Here is a 12499-nt window from a genome sequence, read left to right as displayed (position 1 = left end):
ACGTTCTTCGATTTATTGAATTTTTAATCCCTGCTTGTGGTTGTTTTGGCAACATCAGATCAATGGAGTTTGCATTAAATGATCTCTTTCCTGCCAACTCTATCAACAAAATCTAATTTGAAGAATTAGGGGTAATAATTGGTGTGGGAACCAAGGTAGACCTAGAGTCAGAGGACCTTTAAATACAAACAAATACAAATTTAACCACAAGCTCTTATATTTAGGTGGCCACTGTAAGTCTTACACCCTAAGCCTTATTTTACTCAACTGTTAGTTGGTTGGCTCTTGTCCATTATCGAAGACCAAAATGACATCACCATGTTTGAGACAAATGACAGTGTGTCTGACTGTGGCTGATCAGTCCATTAAGAGCTCGGAATGCTCTACCCACAGATTGGGCACAAACAGTCCATGTGAACACCTGGGGTGGGTACTCTAAACTTACATGTGACATGCTTCCTTTGAACTGTTTCAATTTTGCCCTTCTCATAGAAAACAGTGCCTCTCTGATGAGGACACGCCATGCTGGGTGGTCCTGTGCAAGTGCTTCCCAGAGTGTACAGTCAATTTTAAAGTTCTTCAATGAGTCCTTCAGGGTGTCTTGGTATTGCTTCTTCTGACCCCCTTGTGAGTGCTTCTCCTATGTGAGTTCTCCATTAAAATAGTATTTTTGGAAGTGTACTTCTGGCATTCTAACAACATGTCCAAGCCCATCATAAGTTATGTTCTCTGTAGTAATGTTGGAATGCTAGGCATTAGCTAGCATAGCTCAAGGAAGGACCTCAGTGTCTGGTATCTTCTCCTGCCAGGTGATCTTCAGAATCTTTCTAAGACAATTTAAATGGAAGTGATTCAGTTTCCTGACATGGCACTGGCAGACTATCCAGGTTTCACAGGCATATAGCAATGAGGTCAATACAACAGCTCTGTAGACTTTCAGTCTGGTAGTCTCTTCTCTCTCACGCACACTCTTTTGGAGCCTCCCAGATACTGAGCTAGCTCTGACCATGTGAATGTCAACCTCATTGTAAATGTATATCTCCTTGGAAAGTACACTGCCAAGGTAGGTGAACTTGTCCACAGTACTCAAAACTTCTCCATTTACTGTAATCAATGGTTCACATATGGATGGTGTGGTACTGGCTGATAGAGCACCTGGGTTTTCTTGGTAATTATCAGGACAAAATTAGCACAAGTGGCAGAGAATAGATCCATGCTTTGTTGTATCTCACACCAATGGTGACCAGGAAATCATGAGAGCATCATTCATTATTCAGAACCCAGGTTAGTGTAATGTCATGAAATTGCTGTACAATACTGATGAACTTCTCTGGGCAACCAAATTTTGACTTAATATTCCATAAAACCCCATGATTTATGGTACCAAATGTCTTGTTCAGATCTATAAACATTGTATATAGACCTCTATTCTTCTCCTGGCATTTATCCTGGGGTTGTCAGGCAGTAAACACCATATCATTCCTCAACCCTTTCTGAAGCCACACTGGCTCTCAGGGAGGTGCCATCTTCTAGATGAAGGATCAACCTATTGAGAAGGTCTCTTATCATTAATGACTAAAAGAGAATACCCCTGTGGTTGTCATAGGACAATCTGTCTATTTTACCTTTGTAGAGATGGATGATGGAGGCATCTTTGAATTCCTTCTTGTCACATAACCCGGAAAATTTCAGTCAGTTTTTGTTTCAGCCATGGACCCCAACTTTGTAGATCTCAGCTGGAATAGAATCAGCACCAGGTGCTTTGCCACATGTCAGGAACTAATGGCATCCAAAACCTCTTCTTCAGTGGGAGCTTCTGTTAGAGACTCTTACACTTTAAACCATCCCTTTAAAGTCCCCTTCAGATCCAATTGAATATCATACTATGATTATTTTTGTTCTTTCATAAAATATTTTATTTTTTTCCCAATTTAATACCATTATTTTTTAATAAGATACTACAATTATTTTTGTTCTTTTATAAAATATTTTATTTTTTCCCAATTACATATAAAAACAATTTTAACATTCATTTTTGAAAAATTTGAGTTCCAAACTCTCTTCCTCTCTCCCACCCCACTCATTGAGAGGGAAAACAAATTAATAGAGGTTATATATATATGCAGTCATAAAAACATATTTACATATTAGTCATGCTATTAAAAAAAGGACCAAAAGATCCCCTAAGAAAGATAAAAGTAAAAAAAAGTTTGCTTTGATCTGCATTCAGCTTTGTTTTTCCTGGAGGTGGAGAAAGAACATTGTTCATCATGAGACCTTTGCAATTGTCTTGGATTGTTGTATTGTTGAGAATAGCTAAATTGCTCACAATTGATCATTATATAATTGCTGTTACTGTGTACACTGTACTCTGGATTCTTCTCACTTCACTTTGAATTAGTTCATATAAGTCTTTCCAGTTTTTCTGAAAGCATCCTGCTCATCCTTACTCATAGCATAATACTATTCCATCACAATCATATTTGTTCAGTCATTCTCTAATTGATGGTTATTTGCTTAATTTCTAATTCTTTGCCATAACAAAAAAGTTGGTATAAATATTTTTGTACATATGGGTTTGATTTCTTTAAAAAAATCTCTTTGGGATATAGTAGTGGTATTACTGGATCAAAGGGTTTGCACAGTTTTATAGCCCTTTGAACAAAGTTTCAAATTGCTCTCTAAATTGCTTTGATCACAATTCCACCAACAATGCTTTACTGTTCTAATTTTCCTACCTCCCTTCTGACATTTGTCTTTATCTCTTTCTGTTATGTTAGTCACTCTGGTTGGTGAGAAAGAGCACCTCAAAGTTGTTTGATTTGAATTTTTCTAATCAAAAGTGGTTTGGAGTATTTTTATATGATTATAGATAACTTTGATTCCTTCATCTGAAAGCTGCCTATTCATATCCTTTATCCCAATTAATCAATTGGGGAATGACATATTTTTATAAATTTGACTCAGTTCTCTGAGAAATGAGGCCATTATCAGGGAATTTGGCTGTAAAAAATTTCCCACAAAACTGATGACTATTTTCTTCTATTCTAATTTTTCATTTATCCTTCTTTCTCTCCTTCCACTTGTCCTCCCTCAAGAGTAGTTTGCTTCTTGACTACTGCCTCCCTCAATTCACCGCCTTTTCTATCACCTATTCCCTTCTTTTATCCCCCTTATCCTTCTACTTCTCTGTAGGATAAGATATATTCTATATTCAATTGTGTATGTATTTATTTTCTTGAGTCATATATAATGAAAAGTAATGTGTGAGTGTTGCCTGTTATCCCTTACCTCAGTTCCCTCTCCATAGTAAAAACCCTTTCATGTGTCTCTTATGTGAGATAATTTCTTTCTACCTACTTATTCATTTCACCTTTTCTTGGTGCCTCTCTTTTTCATATCTCTTAATTTTATTTTTTAGACATAAGCCCATTTTGGTCTCCCCTCTTTTCCCTGTGCATTCTTCTCACCCATTTTTAATTTTTTTAATATCATCTCATCAAAGTCAAATTACACTTGTGCCATATATATATATATATATATATATATATATATATATATATATATATTCCTTGTAACTGTTTTAATAATGCTCAAGTTCTTAGGATTTACAAATATCTTGCCATGTGTGAATATTTTAAACTTATTGAATTTCTTATAATTTATTTTTCCTGTTTACCTTTTTTATGCTTCTCTAAAATCTAGTTGTTTTTTTCATCAGCAATTCTTGTAAGTCCTCTGTTTCATTAAATATCCATATTTCCCCAGTAGGATGAAACTCATTTTTGCCTAATACGTGAGTCCTGGTTAAAATCTTAGCTCCTTTGCTCTCCAGAATATCATATTCTAAACTCTTTGCTCCTTTAATGTTGAAGCTGCTAAATATTATGTTATCCTTAGTGTGACTCTACAATATTTGATTTCTTTCTAGTTGGTTGTAATATTTTTTCCATGATCCAAGGGTTCTAGAACTTGGCTATAACATTAGGAAGTTATTGTTGGATTCTTTCAGTTTCTATTTTACCCTCCGGTTATGGGTTATCAGGTTAGTTTTCCTTAATGATTTCTTGAAGGATGATGTTTAAGCTCTATTTTTGAACATGACTTTCAGGTAGTCTAATAATTTTAAAATTATCTCTTCTTGATGTATTTTTCAGATGAGTTGTTTTTCCAGTTAGATATTTCACATTTTCTTCTATCTCTTTCATTCTTTCAATTTTATTTTGCTCCTTTATGTCTTGGAGTCATAAGGTTTCACTTGCCTAATCATAATTTTTAAGGAATTATATTATTCAGTGAGCTTTTCTATTTGGTCAGTCCTTTTAAGAGTTTTCTTCAGTGAATTTTTGTGCCTCTTTTTCCATTTGGCCAATTCTACTTTTAAAGTGTTCTCTTCAGGGGATTTTTTAATGCCTTTTTTTCCCTTTTCAAGCAGAGTTATTCTGTTTTTAAGGTATTTTCTTCAATATATTTTATGCCTCCTTTAACAAACTGTTGACTTTTTTCATGAATTTCTTTATCCCTCCCATTTCTTTTCCCAATTTTTCATCTACCTCTCCAATTTGATTTTTAAAATCCCTTTTGAACTCTTCCAGGAATTCCTTTTGGACTTGGGATTAATTCCCATTTCCTTCCAGGCTTTGACTTTAACTGTTTTGTCATTGTTATCTTTTCCTGAGTTAGTTTAGATTTTCCCTGTCACCATAGTAACTTCCTATAGTTAGATTCTTTTATTGTTTACTCATTTTCCCATTTTTTGACTTTTGACTTTTTCTTTAAACTGGGCTCTACTCTCAGGGTAGTTGGGGTATTCTCCCAAGCTTCAGGCTTTTCATTATACTTTTTTCAGAGCTAGTTCTGGCATCTTTCAAGTTCTAAGTTCTTCCAAGGTGATATGATCTAAAGAGAGGTGTTTAATACTCTCTTGGTCTGTTCCTGGTGTGTGAGTGAATACAAACACTCTTTTCTACCCTGGAACTGTGACCAAGGCCCCTGTTCCTCTATGGTCATTGGTTGTAGTGTGTTGGTATTCCTTCTCTTCATCCTTATTCAGGGACTATGACCTAGAATGGTATGTGTAGTGCAACAAAGTTTTGACTCTGTGCCAGCAAAGGATTCCTTATAATCTTCTGACCGGTTACCTGATCCCCCTTCCCATCTGTGACCTGAGAGCTCAGAAGCCAACATTGTAGATTCAGTCACCTCCAAGAATTGCTGCTGGCTCGCTGTGGTGGAGGATTGTATTGGAGTGGGGCTGCTAGACCTGGTCTATTCTGGACTGTGCTCGACTGTGCTCTACTCTTATCCTAATGAGACGGATATTTTGTTTTAAACTAAGTTGTCTTCAACTGGAAAATTTGTTTCACCTATTCTGCTGTTAATTCTGTTGCTCTAGAATTCTTTTTGAGGTGTTATTTTCAAAGTTTTTTTTGGGGGGGGGGGATTTAGGAGAGCTTAGTTGAGTCCCTGGATTTTACTCCATCATTTTCTGAAATTATTTTTGAATGCATATTTAATCTTAACTGAAACAGAAACAAGTTTTCCTTGACTTCTGTACCAAGTACTTTGCTTTCCATTGAGAAGAGTAAATAATTTAGCAAATGCTGATGTTGAAACACCAATATATGGTGATGCTTCTTTCCCATGTGACTGGAAAGCAACCATTTCCTACTCTCCCAAATTCAACCTTAGCAGCTTGAACTTTCTGTCAATTAACTAATATTTCAAGTCACTGTTTACTATTCTATGGATGCCAAATGTTATTTGGTAGTGTGTTAGGAGGGTCTTGTTTTATCAGGAGGGAGAATGGTAATATCTCTGGGAGACAGCATTTGTCATATAGTTGGGAAATGTCAGTATGGAAATATGTTTTATATATGTTCAAATGCTCATCAATGGAGAAGTTGACACAGTTAGAAAATGAGGGCACCAGTCTTTACTGAACACTTATCACTCAAATATAGGAAGAACATGAGACAGCAGCCCATTTCAAACTCTGCACAGATGTCAATTGATCCATTAAAGAACAAAAGAGAATTATAGTTCTTTAACCCAGAGCTCCTGACACTTTGAATACACTCAAGAGCAAACAGATTGACTTTTGGAGTACCAAAAAAAATCTGCCTGGTGGTACTGAATATAAGATCTTATGTGCAGTGTGTAAAATTGCCATATCCCTGAATCATTATTTAGAGCATCTGTATAAGTTACATTTTAGGGATCTGTTTCAATAATTATATGCATTAATGTGTTTTTAAAATTAAAAATGCTAAATTATAATTACTGCATCTCCTCTATTTCAAAGAAAAGCTATTTGGTCATATGTAGGAATTGTTTCATTTATTCATTCTGAGAATGCTCAAAGCCTAGCACAGTGCTTTCACTCAGTAGTTTCTTAATAAAAGCTTGATGATTTTTTTTGATTGATGTGCAGTTCTTTTTAGGTTTCTCTACAGAGGCACTGTAATAATGATTAGAGTATGGATCTTCAAAGCAGTATATTTTATATGACCTTAAGCTCCTCACTTAGACTCTGTATGGCTAAGACAACTCTAGAATTTATTTACTAAATCATAGACTGATTTAATGTTGGTGAAAATTGCAGTGCCTTTAGGTGAAAGGATTTGAGTTCAAACTGAGATTCACAGTATATCTTTATGACCTGGGGTAAGTCATTTATCCTATCTGACCATTAGTACCTTTTCTATAAAAGCATGAGATTGGACTAGATGGATACTAAGGCCCCTTCCAACACTAAAGCTTTAATCCTGATTAGAGTTTTTGGAATATAAAGTTAAGTATTACATTGAATTAACACAAAGACAGTATAGTTCCATGAAAAGAGTTCAGAACCTTGACTCAAAAGACTTGGGTTCAATATAGTTTAACTACTCACTACTCAAATAACCTTGAGAAATTCACTTAACCTCTCTCTGAATCTCATTGCCCTCCTTTCGAAGAGGTGGCAGAAAGGTGGAATAGTAGATGGAGCTCTAGTAGAGTCAGGATAACCCGAGTCTAAATGTGAATTCAGATACTTATCTGCTTCAGTTTCATCATCAGTAAAATGGGGATAATATTAATATTGCTTGTTCTCTTGATTCCCTTGAAAATGAACATGTTTAACAGATGACCTCTTGAGTCCTTTCCATCATTAAATATTCTCATCAATCACCCCTGGAAAGTAAAATTGTTAATTTGCCAGGCATGCTTGCCAGACAATCAAATTCATTTTAGTTATTTATTAAAACTGGATTTCCCTTACATAGAGGGGTAATAGATCCTTAATCTAGTCTACACAAAAAGAAACTTCAGAATAAACCAGTTCAAATATTGTATCTGATGTCTTGATCCATTATCAATTGCTCCCAGGTTTTTACTTAAGACCACGGATCATATTTGCAATGTACTGCCATAGTTATTTCATTGATTTTCTAGGTGTGCTATGTTGTTACTTAGAAAGGTTTGAAGAAAGCAGATGAATTTAATTAGGTCTGATACCTTCTTCCAAATTAGAACCTGAGGTAGAGGAGAAACAAGTGATGTCATAAACAAGAGATTGGTGCGAATGTTACTGAGATCTTGATTGATAGAACTGTACCCTCACCTCAACAGAGAAACATAGACCTTTAATGCTTGGACAGAACATGGCTATCATTTATTTTTTATTAATGAAGAAGCTGAAAACCAAAGAGGTAAAAGAACTTATGTAAAGTCATATGATTAATTAGCGTTGGAACTTGGGACCATGATCTTCCAGGCTAGTGAACCATAAGTACCCTTCCCTCTTCTTCTATTTCTTGCTTCTTTGTTTTGTGTATGTGTGTCCTTTTCTTTCTTTTTTCCATTTCCCTTTTTTTCTGTCTTCTCCCCCCATCCCCCTCTTCCTGTTCCTTTGTCTAGACTTTGGACTTGTCTCCAGGATCAAGTAACTCTCAAAGGTACCACTGGGAACCTATCACATATAGACAAGCCTCCAGATATAGAGGGAACACCCAAAGTCTGGCAATTAATTTGTTCATCCTACATTAAAACAAACAAATTCAGGAGATGTAATCTCTACCCAAAAAATGGTATACAAAGGTTCAGCTACCTTTTGGAATAAATTTGCCTTTCAAAGAATTTTGTTTAGAGGATTTGTTTTAGGAAAAATATAATAAAAAAAATCTGATTCAGTAAATATAAATTAGAGAAATATTAAGAACATTCAGTGTAGGATGAACACATTGCTAATTACATGTGATAGATAACATATTTATCATTTTTAAAGTTTTTAGGTTTCAAAACACATATAAGATATGAGTGTATTAGAAGTATTTTCATGAAATTTATCTAGGTTTTCAAGATTTCTTTATGCATATAATTACATTTTACAGAATTTGATTTTAAAATAAAAGCACATAAACACATATATACACACTGCCTTTGTCACCTACCACCATTTTTCAATATTATCTCTTTGTCACTGGGCCACCAGAACTGATTTCGCAATCATAAAGCACACACACACACACACACACACACACACACACACACACACACACACACACACATACTGCCACTGTCACCTACCACCATTTTTCAACATTACCTATTTGTGACTGGGCCACCAGAGTAGATTTGCGATCACAAAGTGGGGAAAAGGGAAGGCCTAACTCAGCTTCCTTGTCTCCCTGTAGAAAAAGAAATCTCATCAGCACAGAAATATTCAGGAGCAATCCTTATATGGTATATTAAAAGGGAAAGAAACCCTAAAATGCTTGTTTCTTGCTCATGGTTAGACCATATCTGAAATGACATACCATTCATTATATTTTTAGTAATCACAACTAGGTGCAGGGCAAAGAGATAACGTTGGTGCCTTTTTTTCAAATTCCTTTTGGGAAAAAGGGAAAAGAAGAAAGCAGCATCAGCATTCTTAGTTCTTTAAAATATTGGCTAAGTAATCTTCCTTCCTGACTGTGGTGAGATAGATCTTAACCATCTAAGACTCTTCCAAGCCACTATGTAATATATCTCAGTATACTATTGAATCTGATGTCCATTTAGTCGTACTGCTAATGGACACTGCATCTTTCTGTCTTTTGTGAATCAACCTGTATTTCTTAAGTATCTACTATGTGCTAGGAGATACAATTACAAATAATGAAATAATTCCTACCACATCTGTTGTAAAGGAGAAAAAAACAAGCATATATGTATAACTGCATATAGGAATACACACACATATATAATCTATATCTAGATATTTACACATGTATACATAATAGCTATATATACTACCATACATATCTGTACCTGTGTATACATATTCATATGTATGCTTACCTAAATATGAATATATCATGAATAGATATATACTGAATGGATAAAAAGACAATAACATATCAGTAAGTCATAGTATCAAAATGTAAAAAAATGCCCTTATTTTTAGATATTCAACAGGCTTCTAGGTAGTAGTTTTGCTATGGGATATGATTCAGACAAGAATGGAAATAGGATACAGTGAAAAGTCAAGAGAAACTGGGCTCAAGTCTTACTTTCATATTTATTGAATGGTCAATGCAAATTAATTAACCTCTAAAACTATAAGATATGAATAATATGCTAGAGGATTTTCTACCCTGGGAGGTCTCTAAAGTGATGCAATCATAGGTAGGAGACCCCTTCCAAAAATTCAGAGCCTTGGCTTTGACAGAAAAATGTAGAATAGGCAGGTGATTTCATCAGTACCAAGAATGTCAGTCTGTCCTACAATAAACTAGATAAGTATGCATATATTCATACAGACATACTTACATATATTCTTCTCCACAAACTTTAAAACCTAAAGTTTCACTGGAAGATTTTATTTATCTTATCATTGGGATGACTTTTAGAAATGTAAATAGTCCTAGGAGAGGGAACACTTTCATCTACTTTGTTCAAGATCGTTGTTTGGGACTATGGCATTAGGGAGGTGGTGTCTTGATTTGCAGGTGAATTGGAGTGGAGTGAGGGGGAGCTGTACAAAAGTCACCAGCTTCACTTTCTCCTCTGGAGCCATCTGGGTCCAGTAGCAAGATATAAATTAGGAAGACTGGAGATGGCCAGGATGCAAGTGGGAGACCTTTTTCAGTTAAGGTCTTTAACACTTCTCAGTTTGACTGAGGCAACACCCATTCAGTGATGACTGCAAGTTTCAGTGATCCAAATTTACATTCCTTTGGGCAAGGGGTCTGGGGATTTGAGAGTTTAGAACTTTGGGGAAGAGAGTATAGAGAAAAAGGGGAAAAGAACACATTTAGAAGAGACTAGAAACCGCCAAGGTCAAACTACCTTCTCCTTGATGTTTTCCAATAAACCCAGCTTTGGTCTGCATTAATATGAAATAAGAGTTCAGAGTCATGTGTTGAATTTATTTTGTTGTTCATTAAACTGTGTGCTGGACATGTGTTTGATTAAGAATTAACTTGAGGCCAAAGTGACATCTTAAAAATAAATTATACAATGTCTAGGTGAAAAAATTCATTAAAACGTTCCCAGTTTTTCTTTATTTAGTATAAATATGACTCCATTCAGGAGATGTTGTCTAATTACAACCTACTGGTCAATCCTTACCTGTATTATTTATTTGTTCTATTGATTCTATCCAACAACAAGCTAACTTATAACACTGTCTTGTATCTGTAAGAATTGTAATTCTGTAATAAATAGCTTGAAGCTCTTTTTAGAGACTATGCTTTCCATGTTTTTATGACTTCAAAAAAGTGCCCTTATAGCAGTAGAAAAAGTGTTAAACTCTGTCTTAACAGAATTTAATATTCCCTGCTGTGTGTGTGTGTGTGTGTGTGTGTGTGTGTGTGTGTTTAAAATATGAAACCTGAAGAACAACACCAGTTTTGTATAAATGGAGAATGAATGAAATGTTGAAGGGAAAATTAATGGCCCTGGAGTTCAAATCCAGTCTCAGCCACTTAATAATTACCTAGCTGTGTGACCTTGGGCAAGTCCCTTAACCCCATTGCCTTGCAAAAAAGCAAAAAAAAAAAAAGAATAAAAAAGAAGTCATATCATTTAACCTCTCCAGGCCTCAGTTTCTACATCAGAAAAATGAGGAAGTTGGAATTCTAAAGTTCCTCCCAAATCTAGCTATCTATTCTATTACAGTTAGCATAATAACATTTTAAAAATGATATATATGGAAGACTTAGTTTTATGCTTTTTCAGTGCATTGATGCCATATTGGCTTTTCTTTCCTATTATATCTTCTCCTTGACCATTTGCTTTGTATTGAAATTTTTCTTTTCTTTCATGTCTTAATTTAGGATTTACCCTAGCCATGAAACCATCTTCAGTTATCTATATATAAATCTTTTCTCCTTCCTTAAAGCAATTTATCCAAATTCAACTTTTAACCTGATCACATTTGTCTGTTTGTCATTTGCTACATGTCACATTTTCCATGAGTCTATAAGCTCTCTGGGGGACTCTCGTTTTCTTTTTTATACACTCAAGACCTGGGATGATAACCTTCTTAAATTAATAAACCTCCGCTGAATTGACTTACTTTTACTTAGAATTGTAAATTTCTTTGATGAATATTGGCATTATATATTATTTGTATTATCAAAGACTGTGATAAATATATGTATATATGTATATACCTCTGTGTATAAATATATACATATATGCATTGATATATATCTACAATTCAACAAATATGGAAATATGAAGTTGGAAAACAAATTAGTACTTGTCCTCAAGAAATTTATGATAATAAAAACTTGCATTTATAAAAGAACTTTTAGGTTTATGTTATAATTATATAACCCTTTGAATTGTTACACAAAGATCATTCCTCTATATTACAGATTCAAAGTGATTCACCCAGGGTTACATAGTAAAGCATTGGGACCAAGGTCAAACTCAAGTTTCTCCTGGCTTCAATTCAAATATAAATTCCATATTACTATGCTGCATCTCCAAGATAATAGAACTGGGAAGATTTTCTTGTGGTAGAAAGCAAATAAGAGTATATTCTTGGCATGGAGGATGATTTGCATAAATGAATGTAGGAAAAGGTATATATTTTTAAAAACTCAGAGTTTAATTATACTGCTAAAATTATTATACAGATTTAGAGTTGAATAGTATCTTCCAAGATATTCAGCCTATCTCCTTCAATTATCTTTGCATTAATTCTCTCTAGAACATTGCAACAAGCTGAAGATCGATCTCTGCTAGAAAGTTTTAGAAAACTAAGATAGGGAAGTAATTACTTTAACCCAAGTCAGACCACCAACTCTCTTGGTTAGGAAAAGGACACAGCAATAACAAAAATATAATTTGAAAATTTCTAGGTCTTCTCCACCACTGTGCATGTCCCAGAACCATTTGCTTGTCTTTTAAGACATAGCTGATGTTCTGCCTTGGATTGGCATTATTTTGGTAGGTTGATAATTGTATACTTTCTCTTTTCTTTTCTTCTTTTTTGTTTTTCTGGTTCTTGCAAGGCAAT

At 34.7% G+C, this 12499-nt stretch overlaps 1 protein-coding gene across 5 annotated transcripts in view; it reads right to left on the bottom strand.

The window, feature by feature from the left end:
• The window catches only part of PDE1A (phosphodiesterase 1A), a 353702-nt gene that overhangs the window by 55179 nt on the left and 286024 nt on the right, over positions 1-12499 (bottom strand). For all 5 annotated transcript variants that reach the window (XR_012474224.1, XM_074215560.1, XM_074215561.1 and 2 more), the window contains exon 11: positions 8591-8672. Coding sequence is in view for 4 of the 5 variants with exons in the window: in XM_074215560.1 (XP_074071661.1) it covers positions 8591-8672 (82 nt within the window). In the remaining variant the exon portion in view is untranslated. The remainder of the gene's footprint in view (positions 1-8590; positions 8673-12499) is intronic.

This window comes from Macrotis lagotis, chromosome 1 (assembly GCF_037893015.1).
Source record: "Macrotis lagotis isolate mMagLag1 chromosome 1, bilby.v1.9.chrom.fasta, whole genome shotgun sequence".
Classification (NCBI taxonomy): domain Eukaryota; kingdom Metazoa; phylum Chordata; class Mammalia; order Peramelemorphia; family Peramelidae; genus Macrotis; species Macrotis lagotis.
This window is presented reverse-complemented; position numbering and strand designations above follow the sequence as displayed.